A 14,517-nucleotide genomic window follows, 5' to 3' on the forward strand; every position below is an offset into this window, starting at 1 on the left:
GTTGCCGGTGCGGGAAAGGGTTGCCGCGCCGCGCTGGCCGAACTGCCGAAGTTGACGTTTTCACTTCGACGACCACACCGCGGCACCGCGCAGCCGGGGTACTAATAGAGTGTAGGAACAATCGGCGGGCGACTCGGCACCGAATTACAGGGAGGGACTTGCCAAAGGGGCGGATCAAGGAGGGGGGGCACTCGCGCCGTCTCTCTCGCCGGCCCTCCGTAGGGCGGTGCGACGGAGACAGAGCGGCGCCTGCTGTGGGGCTGGGGTCGTCTCATGACGGGACCTCAAACTGCGGGCCGAGCGGGGCGGCGGGGCGAGTCTGCCTTGCCCACATCAGACGAACTAGCGGCCCGGCCGCCTCGCGCGTCTTCGGCGACCGGAAGGCAGGCAGGCAGCCAGTCAGCCAGCGCGACCAGCGAGCCAGAGGGGTTGCCTACTTGCCAACCGGCAGGCGGCTGGGCGACCGCGCAAAACTCTTCATTTTAGTGCACTCACGTATCATTTCGGCATGAGCGACTTCAGTTATGCAACCGAATTGATTAACGTTATAGGTGGCGGGGCGGGGCCTGTTTACAGTGTAATCAGATTCATCATGCAGATCAGGCCCCGCATTACGGGCTGCCATTGGGTCAGCGTCAGCCCTGCCCCGCCCTGCCCCGCCCGCACCGAGCGGCATGTGGTTCGGGAACAAGGCAACACTGCACTGTAAACCTGGGCTGCGTAAAATATATCCGAAGGCATATAATCCCGTTATAACGGGAAAAAAAGAGACGCCCAACGTGGGGCTCGAACCCACGACCCTGGGATTAAGAGTCCCATGCTCTACCGACTGAGCTAGCCGGGCTGATGACACTGGCGGCGTCCCTATTTCTGTTTTGTCGCGGCGATGTCACGCTCGACGGCGTCACCACGGCCTGCCTGCCTGCCGGCCACTGGGCGCGGCGGGCGACGCGGCCGCGGCCCGCGGCCTTGCGATTTGTAGGGCGCCACGCCGCGCCACGCCGCGCCACGCCACCGCCACACTCCACCGCTCGCGGCTCGAGGCTCTGCGCGCGGCACTCGCGGCGGGAGGGGAGGACGTTTTGCTTTCTCGACTGTCTTCCATGCATGTGGACGAGGTGGCCGAGTGGTTAAGGCGTTGGACTGCTAATCCAATGGGCTCTGCCCGCGTGAGTTCGAATCTCATCCTCGTCGTCCGTTTTTGTGGTGCGACGACGACGTGACAGTGTAGGTGCAAGCACGCCCAGCACGGTAGCCACGCCGAATATTCCCCCTGGCCACTGACACGAAATCCCCCAGCCTCGCGTTATTCACTCTCCTTTTCCTTCGGACCGAATAGCATTTCCATTGTGCCGCCGCGGCGAGCTTTACAGGGATGGCCGGTAGGAACGCGAAGCCGCGACACGGGATTTCACCACGTGATGCAGGACCACTGCTGTTCTTCCCCTTGTCTGTCTGTCTGCCTGTCTGTCCGCGCGCCCCGGTTTCGTCGCTCCTCAACCTGTCTGTCCCAGCATTGAAGGATGTGCGGTATTAAATTTCGTTCCGAGGGACCCGCCGGCAGTCGGTCGGGGTGCTCAAATATTGACATCACTGCCACCGCGCGGCGTATTTCTTTCTCACTTCAACTTCCTGCCGCGCTGCGTTCGTGTCCGTCGTGTTCTGCGGCACTGCCCGCCCGGCGACCCACTGCCGCCCACCTTTCTGCCGGCCAAAGTCAGTTTCGAAATTATTTTTCAAAGTGGGTACAGCATGAAAGGGTGCTAAAGAGTTCTTGTTGACTCGTTTTTTGCCGCCACAGCGTGGGCCAGACCGGCAGAGGTTAGGTAAGGTTAGGTTAGGTTAGGCTTGGCCTGGTCGAGTTAGGTTAGGCTGCAGACAGGTTCCGAGAGTCCCTTTCGCCGCTCTGTCTCTCTCGCACTCGTGGGGCGTTCCCGTATAGGTGCGAGAGAGACAGAGCGACGGGAACGACTCCCGCAGTCAGTCTGCTGGGCTAGGTTAGGGCGACGGGCCTCATTCAAATCGACCGCGCCATTCGGCCATTCCCCATTCATCGCCACCGTAATCGCGATAAAATTGTTTTGCGCTGTCACTCCCTCTCTCACTCACTCTCGGTTCGGCGGCGCCGCGTTCCGAAAACGGCATCGCAGTCGGGCCAGGCCGCCCAGGCAGGCCAGCCATCGTGCGAACGCGAAATAAATCAAAAAGTGTGCGCGTGTCCGCAGTGCTGCCAACCCCGCCGCGCTGACACTTCGCGGCGATGATGTGTTTTTATTTTATTCAGGGGTTTTGCCTGCTGCGCCACATCGGCCCAGCTGGGCGCGCAGGTACACCAACATCACACATTCCCTCACCCCTTGCTTCTCGCACTCACACACACAGCCTGCTACACACACGCACGCGGCGCGTTAACGGCAGGACAGGTAGTCTCTAGTGACCACACACACGCACTAGTGTATGCAGGTACGATCCACCCCCGCATACAAATACACACACTCACACAGAAGCACGCTCGCACACGGAACGGTCTCTGGCCATCGCCTTATGCGGCCGCGATGTCTTCACAGAAGCCCTCCTACGCAGTGAGCTACCTTCTTGCGCTGCCATGGCGGGCAAAGAGTGCGAGAGAGACAGAGCGGCGGACCACTGCTCAGTATCAGGCTGCAGGCAAACGGGGTGCCGTCCCTCTCCAGGGCTTAGAGCGTCCCAGTTCGTCCGGGGGGCATGCGGGCTTCCTCGCTGGCTCGGCAGGCTCGGCCGTGGCTCGGCGGCGTGCTCCAGAACCCTGGCCCTGCGTGCGCGACGCGAGGTCGCGCGAGGTCCAGGGGGTGCGTGTACAAGCGGCGACGCTTTGACATCAGAGCCTCCACGGCCTCGACCGCAAAGCAGCTTAGTCTATCCGGCCGGCCTTGCCGGCTTGCCCCGCCCCGCCCCGCCGGCCGGTCTTCCAGACGCTTAATAACGGCCACATCCTCCAGCAGCAGGCAATTTACGCCTAGTTAAGCTGGCTCGGCCTGCTGGGGCTGCTGGGGCGAGCTAGGCCTGGTTAGCCGGACGGGCTGAGCCGCGCCGTGGGCCGGCCGTGGCTTCGTCGCTCTGTCTCTCTCGCACCCCCACGAGACGCCCCACGAGTGCGACAGAGACAGAGCGACGAAGGGCAGCGGCAGCGAGGCATGGGGTGCACCCCCAGTGGCGCCCAATAAGCAGACAATAAATTCTCGCGACGGCGCCTGAAAGGTGCACGCATTCTCAGTGGACTGATTCCGAACGCAGTGCCCTCTCTCTCTCACTCCCGCGGGACGCCCCGGCGCCCCATGAGTGCGAGGGAGACAGAGCGACGAATCGGCCTGGCGGCGCCGTCCGCACTGCGCATCTAATTTCGCGTTTTCGCGCGCGCTGGGTCCATCAGGCGGTTCTCTGAATGCGAATTAAGTTCGTTAGCCGGATGCCTCTGCAGCGGGCTCGGTCCGAACGTCGCTGTCATCGCCCCGTCTCTCTCGCACGCCTGCGGCGCGCGCCGTGAGTGCGAGAGAGACGGAGCGACGCCGTTGGGATCCCGCCGGCGGTATCACGGTGTCTGTCCGGTCTGCGCGCTGGGCGGCGCAGGGCGGCGCTGGGGTGGCGGTGGCAACGGGGTGCTGAGAGATGAGAAACACCGGGGGAGGGGGGCAGAATGAGCAAGCGAGGCCGCACGGCAGGTTTACGCCAACGGTTTAATCATGGGCCAGAAGGCCGCGCGAGGCGAGGCGAGGCGAAGCGAGGCACCGCAGCGCACCCGCAGTGGGGATCATCGGGGAGCTCAGAGCACCGCGGTGATGCAGTCCCGGTGACAGCCTCATCAGCGCGCACAAAGAACGAACACCCCCACCCCCTTTCCGCGCGCACAATGTAAATATTCATTATTTTTTGTTGTACCTTATTTTCGGTAAAGGCGAGACCGCGAGACTGTCCCGTGCATCCAGGTGGCGAGGCGGCGGCGGCGGCGGCTCCCGGTGGACCTCATCAGGCGCACGCTGCACATCAGCATAATTGAACTACATTTGGAAAATTGGGAAAGGAAAAGCAAGGGGCGTGGCGACACGGCGACACGCTCTTTTTGCTCCACCTTCCCGACAAACACCTTGCCGTCCCCTCCACCGCCCCGGTCGTGTCGTCTCAGCAAGATGAAGCTGCTCTTCGCTCTAAGTGGTGGGTATTGCGAAAAGGGCCTCTTGTTCTGGGTCGCCTGCAGAGTCGAGCGTAGGCAACACGCGCGCAGGCTCGGACTGGCCCCCAAAAGGCCCCAGCGGATAAGACCGCAAAAGGCCCCCGATCATCATTATGATTTTACCCTTCATGACCAACTTTGTGAGGCTACCGCTCCCAAACTAGTTGCGGTCAATAGCCTTCCCGATACAGGGCATGAAAGAGTAGGGTCTTAAGAATACTAGGGCGTCGAGGGAAGCCTTTTACGGCGACTAGATTGGTCACAGTGGCCGCCCAAAGTCAGCAAAATCAGCAAATTTTCGAGATTCAACCACTTTTTGACCAACTTGGTCGAAAAATCGTTGCGGTCAAAGCCAAAATCGTTGTGGTCAACGTCTTCCCGATACAGGGCATGAAAGAGTAGGGTCTTAAGAATACTAGGGCGTCGAGGGAGGCCTTTTACGGCAACTAGATTGGACACAGTGGCCACCCAAAGTCAGCAAAATCAGCAAATTTCCGAGATTCGACCACTTTTTGATCAACTTGGTCGAAAAATCGTTGCGGTCAAAGCCAAAATCGTTGTGGTCAACGTCTTCCCGACACAGGGCATGAAAGAGTAGGGTCTTAAGAATACTAGGACGTCGAGGGAGGCCTTTTACGGCGACTAGATCGAACGCAGTGGCCGCCCAAATTCAGCAAAAACGGCTGCTTTCGGAGATTCAATCACTTTTTGACCAACTTTGTGGAGTTAGTGGCCCTAAACCCGAAGGCCCCGGCAGATTTTTCTGCCTGTCTGCCCTGGCCAGTCCAAGCCTGCACGCGCGGAGAACCCGACGTTCATTTCCAGTGTAAATGCCGCTTGAACTGCGCCTATCACTGTTGCGCTTAAGCGTAATCGCATCTTCCCTTTCCCGAGCAGCAATCCGCGGCGGGCTTGAAAATCCGCGTGCCTCTCCGCGGGGCCACGGAGCAGATAGGCTCCCCCGGCACCCCAGGGGCCCCCTCCAGCCCCCAGCTCCGTGGCCCCCGCCCCCCAGCCCCCCGCGAGACGGCACGGTATCGGCCAGCCAGGCCATGGCCGCCGTGGCGAGGGAGAGCCTGGAAAAGACTGTCCTATAAATTTGTCATCACTAAGTGAGAGGTAAGCTCGCCCCCGGGACCAGCCCACCCTAGGCCACGCCTAGGCCACCAGGCCGGCAACCAAGTGGCGCTATTGGCAGTCCTGGCAGTCCGTTTGCAGACAAGGCGGGGCGGAGTCTCGCCACGCAGCGAGAGGAAGGCCGTTTCGGGACGGCGAATACTCTTAGCCATCTTGGGAAATTCAAAACAGTGTCCTCGGAATAAAGTTTCGGTGGTTCGAGGAGTTGAACCTCCCACCCCTTCAGCTTGTTACGTGTAGCCGTTATTCAACGTGTCACAACGTGTCACAAAATCTAACGTGTGTACCTTTCTTTACCTCATCCCCTCATCTTTCCATTGAGTTCAGCGGCAGCGTCTCAAAAGGCTATACCCCTTGCCTCAGCAACCCTGCAATACTCCACGACCAAGGGGCGCGCGCGGAGTATCTGCAGCGCCGGCAACGGGGCGTTAGCGGCAGAGTGCCTGAGCGCCGGCTAAGTAGGCAACCCATCCGGCATCCATGACGTCACTGTCTTGCGAATAACGTTTAAGCGTGTCGTTGAATTTTTCATAGTCAGCTATTGCTCTACATATGATTTCCGCTTGGTTATGAAGGCCAATTCCTTTTGTGTACAAGTTTGTTGTTGAAAGAAACTGTCAATGGAAACAGTTAAAGAGAATGAAAGGACGATGAACGCGTGAAGTGTAGAACACAGTGTTACTGACTATGTTTTTATGACGTTAGGTGAGTATTATTGAGAGAAATTCTTGTGGTCTTTACTTGAGAGCTGGAGCAGACACTCTTTCTACTAATTAACGACTTGGTGTGGCCTTAGTCAGCGCAAAAGGGGCGTTCACCGCACCACAATAATGTTTTTCGAAAGTCACATTTGATCTTTCATTTTAAAATTCGCCTCCAATCGGAGTTTTGTAGTGTCTGTCAAACGCCGTGGCGTGTTATGTGTTATGACATAACCTTGTGTTGTGACATATTTCGTAATCTTGATTTACCACGCACCTATTAACTCGCTATCCATCTTCTTTTCCGTTTTACAGCTCAATGGATCTTTTCCGTCCTCATCAGACTTCATCCACTGCAACTCAAGGTCTTGAAAACTACTCCTTTACCAATGAGCTAGCTGTATCACTAATGGCGTGAATACTGACAGCTGACATTTGTTTTTGTTTCTCAATTTCAGGTGATACTCCCAGCACATCTCAGGGTCATGAGGAGCCAACAAACCCATCTAGCACCGTGCTATTTCGAGAAATCCACAAGAATGCCTGGCTTCGAAAACTATCATCCGCTGAGAAGCGAGTTGGAGCAGCTCCAAAGGTGGGTAATTAATTCCCGCCTTTGTAGTCCAGTGGTCCTTGGGTAGATTGTATTTTTTTTTTTTTGTCCTTGATAGAAAGGAGACCGTGTATGGGCTGTCTTCTGTGTCCATGACGATATCCATCCTTTCCTGGAGCTGTACATGGAACAAAAAATGGCAGCAGCTCACAAACCCGACTGGTGTGTCTCACTAAGTTCTACTCTTCATGTATCACCTACCATTGTCGCTCACGATCAAGAATATGAGTTCGTTATTACACTTCCTTCTGATGTTGTCAGATTAACTGCTCCATCATGGTAAGTGCCGTTTTCTTTATCTCTATTTTTTCTTGTATTAAAAATTTATGAGATTTTACGTTTGACTCTTCAATTAATTTTTTCTAGGGAAATCATGATGGAGTGGGTTGACACAATTCGTTCCAAACTGAGAGAAATGAGAATACTGTGCCCTCGTGAGAATGTGTATAGTCGTATGCCAGAGCCTCGCTTGCCTCTCCTGCCCACCCGTGATCCAAACTCACCACTTCCACCACCACCACTAGGTCCATCTGCTCTGGTCCCAGGAGTCGAACCAGTACATCTTGAAACAGCAGGCATTTATCGTTTTGGTTTTATTTTAAATTGCTCTTCCTTTAGGTTTAGCTAATTTAAAATCTTACTTTTATTCATTTTAATAAATTTGCACTATCAGATACTATTGGAAGCTCAAGCAGTGCAGCTCCAAGTCAAACTAGCAGTGCAGGGCCTAGTCACAGTGCAACCAGTGCAACTCGGACTGTATCTGATGCAACACCTCAACGGACCATTACTGCAACTCCCTCATCTCTTGTGGCAGTCCAGGGAGATGTCCGAACAAGACATAGGTCAGAAACATTTGACTCTTATGCTAGTAGCAGGGTGCTAGTAGCATTAGATGCTCTTAGTGGTAATGCATTTATCTAACATAATCTCTTTGACTGCCTTCATGTAGGACCAGAAGCTCGTCATTATCTGAAAGTGCAGTCGCACACTCTTCTTCTTCCCCAAGAAGCCCAGGGATCAATGGATCATCCTCTCGTACTCCTTTGTTGGCTGCAGCTATCTCACCAAGAAGCACCCCAAACCGTCACCCGGTGTCACCACTGCCTAGCCGCTCTTCTGCATCTTTCCGAAATCAAGTGACAAATGGAAATGTTGGCGATGCACCCCTGAGTCCCGCTCCTATTCAAGCCTCATCATCTGCAAGTACACCAGCTTCAAGACCTATCAGAAGCCCTGTACCGCAGACTTCTGCTTCTTCGACGCACGCACGAAGCCCTGGGTTAAACAGTTCTGGAAACCATAATGTGACCGTCATAGAGGTGGCTGACACCCATCACACTCCAAATGACATATTTAATTTTAACTTTATCCGAGATGCTCTTCCCCAAACTGATGGTGATGTTGAGCCACTAGAGCAATTCTTCACTCCTCCTATTACACCACGCAGCAGAGCCTCCATTGCCCATCCACCTCAGACAGACCAACTAGCTGCTACAACATCACCTCCATCAAGACTATGGCAGCAAATTACTCAAGTTGTGTCTAACCTGATTGGTCAACCGGCTCAAAGTGAGGTCATCAGAGTTAATCAAGGAATTACTAATATCACTATACCTTCACATCAAGATGGAGCCTCTGAATCTCAGTCTCGTAATATGAATGTTTATGAGCATGTGTACCCTATTGCTGGAAACGACTCAGCTGTGCCAACATCTGCACCAACGTCTACTCCTGCACCTACACCCACCCCTCCTATAACTACCTCTGGGCCAGTGGAGGAAGTTAGAGCTCGACCCTTACAGCCATCTGTCTCTTCAGGCAGACAAGAAGCCTCAGAACACCATCAGAGAAGGAGGCGAACTTCTTCAGGTTCTGAAATTCTCAGTCCAAGGTCTCGCAGTGCCGCAAATGTGACCCGTCATGCTGCTCCCTTAGTTGATACTGAAAGGCGCCTTCATCCTGTTCCACATCCTTTTCGTCAGGTATGTGTCCCATTCCAAACAAGTCTAAGATCTATTTGCCCTGCATCATGAATCATACCTAATTGTATTGTACTTTGCTTTTCTTTAGGAGACACCTGTTGGGGAACAGAGCAGTGGTCTAGCTCAACGAGTCACTCTGAGAGATCAACAAGTACAGCAGTTGCGCAAAGAGAAACTGCATCCTGGTGGTGTAAGACTTCAAGTGCGTCGCAAAGATTGCACCAATTCCATAGCTTTTATTGATGCATTTGGACATGTATGGTATGTTGTTTTTGTTGTATGCTTATTTTCTTCAATATTTGGACCTATTTTAATTTTGCTCTTTATTTCTACCTCTAGGATTGCCGGATGGAAACAGCGAGAACATCCAATGTTATACAATGCCCTGCACATTGGCGATCAGCTTCTTAGTGTTGCGGGACTTTCTGTTGTTACTGCTGCCGATGCCCATCGTTTCATCAGAGCTAGCAATAGTCTTTATGTGAGTTTAGACCAACCTAAAAGTGAAATGCTAAGGTCTATTTTCTCTGTACTACATGTAAGTTTTCTTTTTATTGCAGGTACCATTTATAATCCGAAGAGTGCCATTTGGACATGTCTTCGCATTCCGGAGAGACGCTGAAGGCCAATCCTTAGGAATCAGTTTGGAAGGTGGCACAGCAGAAGTCAAGGAGGTAGCAGCGGACAGCCCTGCTGCTAGAGGCGGTTTGCCTTCACGAGCGCCAACTTGTGATGGTTTGTCTCTCACCCCATGGGTCATCACTGAAATCAATGGGCGACCCCTCAATTTGTTTTTCAAGGATGGCGAAGTTCGAGATAGGTTGAATGCTGTAGGAAAAGAGATATCTGTCTTGGTTCAACCGTTTGACTTGATAAAGCAAATTAAGAAGCAACTGAAGACCATACGTGGTTATAAGCAATTCATTGTTCAGTGACACTTGCATACTAATATTTTCATTCATGTTTCGTGTCAATCATTGTGCAATCTATTCATTCTGAAAAGTGATATTAGGTATTCTTCTACTCCATTATTTGTTTAGTCATAATTGAATTCTTTCATATGTGTGTGAAGCATCTAGGAACTTTTTCTAATTTACCCTCTTGCCAAAGTTCAACTTTTCGGCCTGCTTTAGTGTGTTTAATCACATCCCTATTGGCTTCTGACCCTATTTTCTTTTCTAAATGTTATATAGTCTATGGTGGAGATAGCACATGTGATTAAGTTACCCCCATTCCAGTTGTGTGTAAACTTATTTGTTAATTTCTAAGCTGTTAAGTTTATAAAGATAGGAACATAATTTTATAACTGTACAATCTTTCAGGAGGACGAGTTGGGCTACTAACGTTATCAATTTTTTACTTCTTGACGGAAGGAAAACAACAAATCATAAGGTTTAATTTCACTTAAACCATAAGTGCAGTGCTTCACATCTTCTCTTCTAGGTGGATGCTTATGTTTCATTTGAATCTTTAATTGCACTTCAATCATTGTGGTAAAGAAAGAAAACAAACTCATGTTTTCTGAAATTGCAGTGTTGATTTTAAACAAGGTGAATATGTAGCTGATGCCTGTGGGCCATAACTTTTGAAATTTATATGAACAGCCGTGTAGATATTTTAAAGTATGACTATGAACTGTGTATAATTTTGCTGTATGATGATCATGATGAATGTTGATGCTCTGGAAGGATGGTCAACACTGATAGGTTGATCTTTTCAATAATGGCTAGTCACAGCATAAAGTGCATGAAATAATTGTGATTGATTTATTAATGTAGTTGTGGAGGTTCTGTATGCTAATGAATTTTTCCGTTGGTTAACAAACCCACATAATTTTCTGTTATAAAATTTTGTTTCCAAATTGGTGTTTTGTCATAGTGACAGTGACAACAATAAGCTTGACTGACTTTAAGTTTGTGAAACCAGCTCAATGACATTTTCTCACACATCACATAGCATGTTTTATCTTGAAACGATAATTGTTATCCAATATCATAAATTTTTTGAGTAACGCATTTTTGTGTATCATGGTGGTTTGGTTCCACTTTGACTGGAGCTGCCAATTCCTACTGGAAAATGTAGTCTCTTCAACTTTGCTCAAGTGTGTTGGAAGTCATACATATCACCCCACCTAGCATAATATTGTACTCATACATTCCACAATTGTTCCATACTAACATTACCTTTAACAATAATGTAATCCTGGTTTTGTCTGTTGGAGGTAATTGTGATTTACTAATAATCTCTATGTTAGTTTGGATAGACAAACGCTTTTTTTTTATCATTTTATTTTGAACAGTTTAAGAATTTAAGGTTCTTAGCCCCGTCTTTTTGGGTTCTCTTATAGATTCAATTTCAAAATGCCTGAAGCAATTTTAAATTTGGACTTGCAAAGCCAAATTTCTTTTGACAATGTTGAATGTTGTCAAAAGTTGTGTTATTTTTATATCTTGTCATACTTGTAACTTGAAAGTTCTGAGACACTGGTATCTGTAACCATTTCAAGAACTTGAAGTTACAAAATGTATCAAATTATGTGAAATCTGTGATTTTTACTTGTGTAGATGTTTTGAAGATATTGTGAAAAAATTAACTTAGGGACTGTGCAAGGCTCAAAAGGGACTATAAAATTTGCTATCTTCTAAATTTTTTCCCAAAAGAAAGCAATTTTTTTCTTGATTTAAAAAGAAATAATGCACGACCTGTGTGAGCTTTATTGAGCTCTATGTGACCAATATACACATGATGTAACCCAAAAACAAGCAGTATTCATTGTTATTCTAACAATAAAAAGAAATGATTCACTCTTTTTTTTGTAGAGGAACCGTGTTTGTGATTCTGTATTTGTAAGACATATCTGATAAATGAGCGATGTCTTTGTCCATTTTCAACTAGGCAATAAAGCAAAATATTTTTGTACAGATTTATTCGTTGCGTTTTATTTACTTTGGCTAAGACAGTCAGACGGGAGGGGCTGTGAGCACTGGGCGGCCACTACACTACACAACACAACAGCCTTCGGCTGACTGCTGGCGGGGCGCGGGGCGCTGGGCTCGGTGCCCCCACCCACACCCCCACGGGCCGGCGCCGCGCGCCCCCCGCCGACCACGGACACGGGCTCCGAGCGACGCCACGCCAGACCAGTTGGCAGCGAGTAGCGCCGGCGTCCACCCGAAGGCCGAAGCAACCCTCCAGCGCCTCGCACTCCGCGACGAGCAGCGCGAGCGATAGCGACGTGCCGCACCGCGCACCGCGCACCGCGTCCCCCCAGTGTAGTGGCCGATCCTGGAAGCCGGAAGCAGGGAGCTCGGCGTGCACAGCGCAAAGTGCCGCCTCGCTGCCGCCGGCCCCGCTCCGCGCTCCGCTGCCTCGTCGGGGAATGACGGATACAGACCCAGGACACCCAGTGCGCCATGCAGGTGAGCCCCGAGCGGCCGCGAGCGTCTCCGACGGCCTCCTGGAGCACGCCGACGACGACAGAGGGCGATCCTGGCCCCGGAAGTAACGCAATTACACTCGCAGTGGCTGTCAGTTCGCAGCAGGCTGTTGTTGGAAGAACGCAATTACCCCCACCCGCAGACAAAAAGTTGCCGGAGGAAACAAAGGCTTAAACTGGAGCGACGTCGCTGTTTGGATAGATCCACTGGGGAAGTGAAAGAAAAATGTTGGCGTGCTGTGCTTGCTCGGAGCTGGCTCGTGTTCATCCCGACCGATGCTCCAGTTCTTTGTAGTCATGCCCGCCTGCCTGTCTGCCGGCGGCCAGGCGGCCAAAGCACAACCCGCTGGCACTTTGGATCACGGCTGCCTCCATCTCCGTCTCGTTTCCCTTCGCTTCTTTTACCGCGCGCCGCTTTTCCTTGGAGATTGCTGATACAGCGATGACTGATGGACGCCTCGCGCTGCCACTGCCCACCGGGTGCCCCTCGTTCGTTCCAGCGGGCCGCCTGCCACATTTTCCCATTTTTCTTCATTTCTTTTTATCACCGTAGAGAGTTTTTCTTGGCTGCTTGCTGCTGATTTTCGGTTAGCCGCCACAGGATCCTCTCCCTTCTGGGGCAGAGCGCCTGTGGAGTCGACGATAGGCAGTCCTGTTACGCAGCGGCGTTTGGCGGGCCTGCCTACCCTGGACTCCACAGGCGTTGAGGCGTTCGGCGGGCCTGCCTACCCTGGACTCCACAGGCGTTGAGGCGTTTGGCGGGCCTGCCTACCCTGGACTCCACAGGCGTTGCCGTGTCCAGCGGGGCGGTTTCTGACCTGCCGTCGTTGTGCTTTTACGCGCTGCAAATGTCAACCCCGCCACCCCCGACACGTGTGACGGCCACACGTGGGCGAGGGCGGTCGGCCTGGCAGTGTCTTGCAGTGCCGCCGCGGCGGGTCGACAAAAAAAAGTGTGGCCGGTCATCGATCTATGATTGACTGCTGGCCGGACTCGCCGGGCTGGGAGTGACAGCGTCACTGCAAGGGAAGGCCAGGGTCAAGGCGTGTCTCTCTGTCTCTCTCGCACTCATGGGTGATCCCGCTTCGGTGCGAGAGAGACAGATCGACGGAGTACTGCTGGCCGGGGAATGATTAGCGACTTGTTTCTTTGGTGACACATTGCCCCCGGATTCGTAGCGGCCACTGGCATTGTCTGTCTCTGTCACACTCATGGGGTCCTGGGGGCCACCCCAACGGACGTCCCGCCGTGGTGGCAGCAATGTGTTCCGATGGAGCGAGAGCGCTGCATGACCGGTCGTTTTCTGCCAGTGACGAGGCCGTAAAAAAACGAGGGCGCCAACGTGAACGCGGCGCGGCCACCTTACCGCAGCCACCAGGCATCGGCACCCCGCGCCGCGTAGGACCAGCAGCGCTTCCCAAGCCAAATTAGAGTAGCTTTGTGATTTCAAAGTTGGCTTCCCTTGGAGCTCCGCCCTCTCAGCCCCTCCCGGGAGCCGACACACGCAGGCCACGGGGGGCAGCCTTACAGGCGATGCTTGACGGAGTTTCCAGCCGGTCGGTGGCCGGGCCGGGCCGGGCCGGGGCAAGAAGCAGCCCTTGAGAGCGGCTCTCGCTCCCCCCTCTCTAACTAAGCTTCCCTGCTCTTGCCACACCGCTCATTATCCCCCCTTCAACTCGCCCTGATGGTCGCCCTGATGACCTGCCTGGCTTCACTGGCTTCGTCGCTCATTTAGGCCGCTCCCAATCGAGACAACCTCATAATTGCTGCGGACGGCAGCGCTTACGGTGTGGTGTGCAGCGGCCGGGCTGCAGGCCGACTCTGTCTCTCTCGCACTCACCGCGCGGGGCGGGGCGGGGCGCAAAGCCGACTTTAAACCGCTACGAATAAAAGGGGCAGACTTCTTTCACCGCCGCGGTCGCGGCTCGGCTCGCAAAACAGCTCGACCCCAGCCCCTCCGGTCACGGAGGGGATGAGCCTGCTTGTAAATACCGGAGCAGCGGCCAGGGCAGGGCCGGACAGAGAAGATTATGGAGGGAGAGGTTTTAAAAGCTTTAAACTCCCCGCAGCGTTGGGCAGAAAGAGGGGGGGGGGCGTCGAGAAGACAGGTGGGGCGGACCGGAAGGAAGAAGGGGTAGACGGGGAAGCTGTAGAGATGATGGAACAACAAAATTTCGCCGGCAGGGCCACTGTGTGTTCGCGGCGGTCGAGACTATGCCCACCCCACCAGCAGGCCCACTCCGCGTCGAGAAATGGAAGCCTCCCGCCATCTCATCATGACGAGTGCTGCTCCCCCCTCCCCCTCTCTTTCAACTCTCCTGCAACAGGGATGCGATGTGTCTCTATCCATCCACGTCGTGTCCTGGCCAACCTCGAAGCTCGCATCCCGTTTCTAGGAAAATGCGCTGCTCACGCACACACCGGCACTGCACCCCCGC

General features: G+C 52.9%; 1 protein-coding gene and 2 non-coding genes across 3 annotated transcripts; 2 read left to right on the forward strand and 1 right to left on the reverse strand.

The window, feature by feature from the left end:
- Positions 1-771: 771 nt before the first annotated feature.
- Positions 772-844, reverse strand: Trnak-cuu. The gene has a single exon. It is a non-coding gene; the product is annotated as a tRNA-Lys (tRNA).
- A 268-nt stretch (positions 845-1,112) lies between these two features.
- On the forward strand, positions 1,113-1,194 carry Trnas-gcu. The gene has a single exon. It is a non-coding gene; the product is annotated as a tRNA-Ser (tRNA).
- Positions 1,195-5,886: 4,692 nt separating this feature from the next.
- On the forward strand, positions 5,887-11,570 carry LOC117639477. Its single transcript, XM_034375181.1, has 10 exons — positions 5,887-6,049; positions 6,361-6,410; positions 6,504-6,640; positions 6,717-6,937; positions 7,025-7,233; positions 7,332-7,503; positions 7,611-8,643; positions 8,732-8,904; positions 8,983-9,124; positions 9,204-11,570. Exons 2-10 carry the CDS (start codon positions 6,365-6,367, stop codon positions 9,576-9,578), a joined length of 2,508 nt encoding a protein of 835 aa, XP_034231072.1. The 5' UTR covers positions 5,887-6,049; positions 6,361-6,364; the 3' UTR covers positions 9,579-11,570.
- Positions 11,571-14,517: the final 2,947 nt, after the last annotated feature.

Source organism: Thrips palmi, unplaced genomic scaffold, assembly GCF_012932325.1.
Source record: "Thrips palmi isolate BJ-2018 unplaced genomic scaffold, TpBJ-2018v1 HiC_scaffold_11, whole genome shotgun sequence".
Classification (NCBI taxonomy): domain Eukaryota; kingdom Metazoa; phylum Arthropoda; class Insecta; order Thysanoptera; family Thripidae; genus Thrips; species Thrips palmi.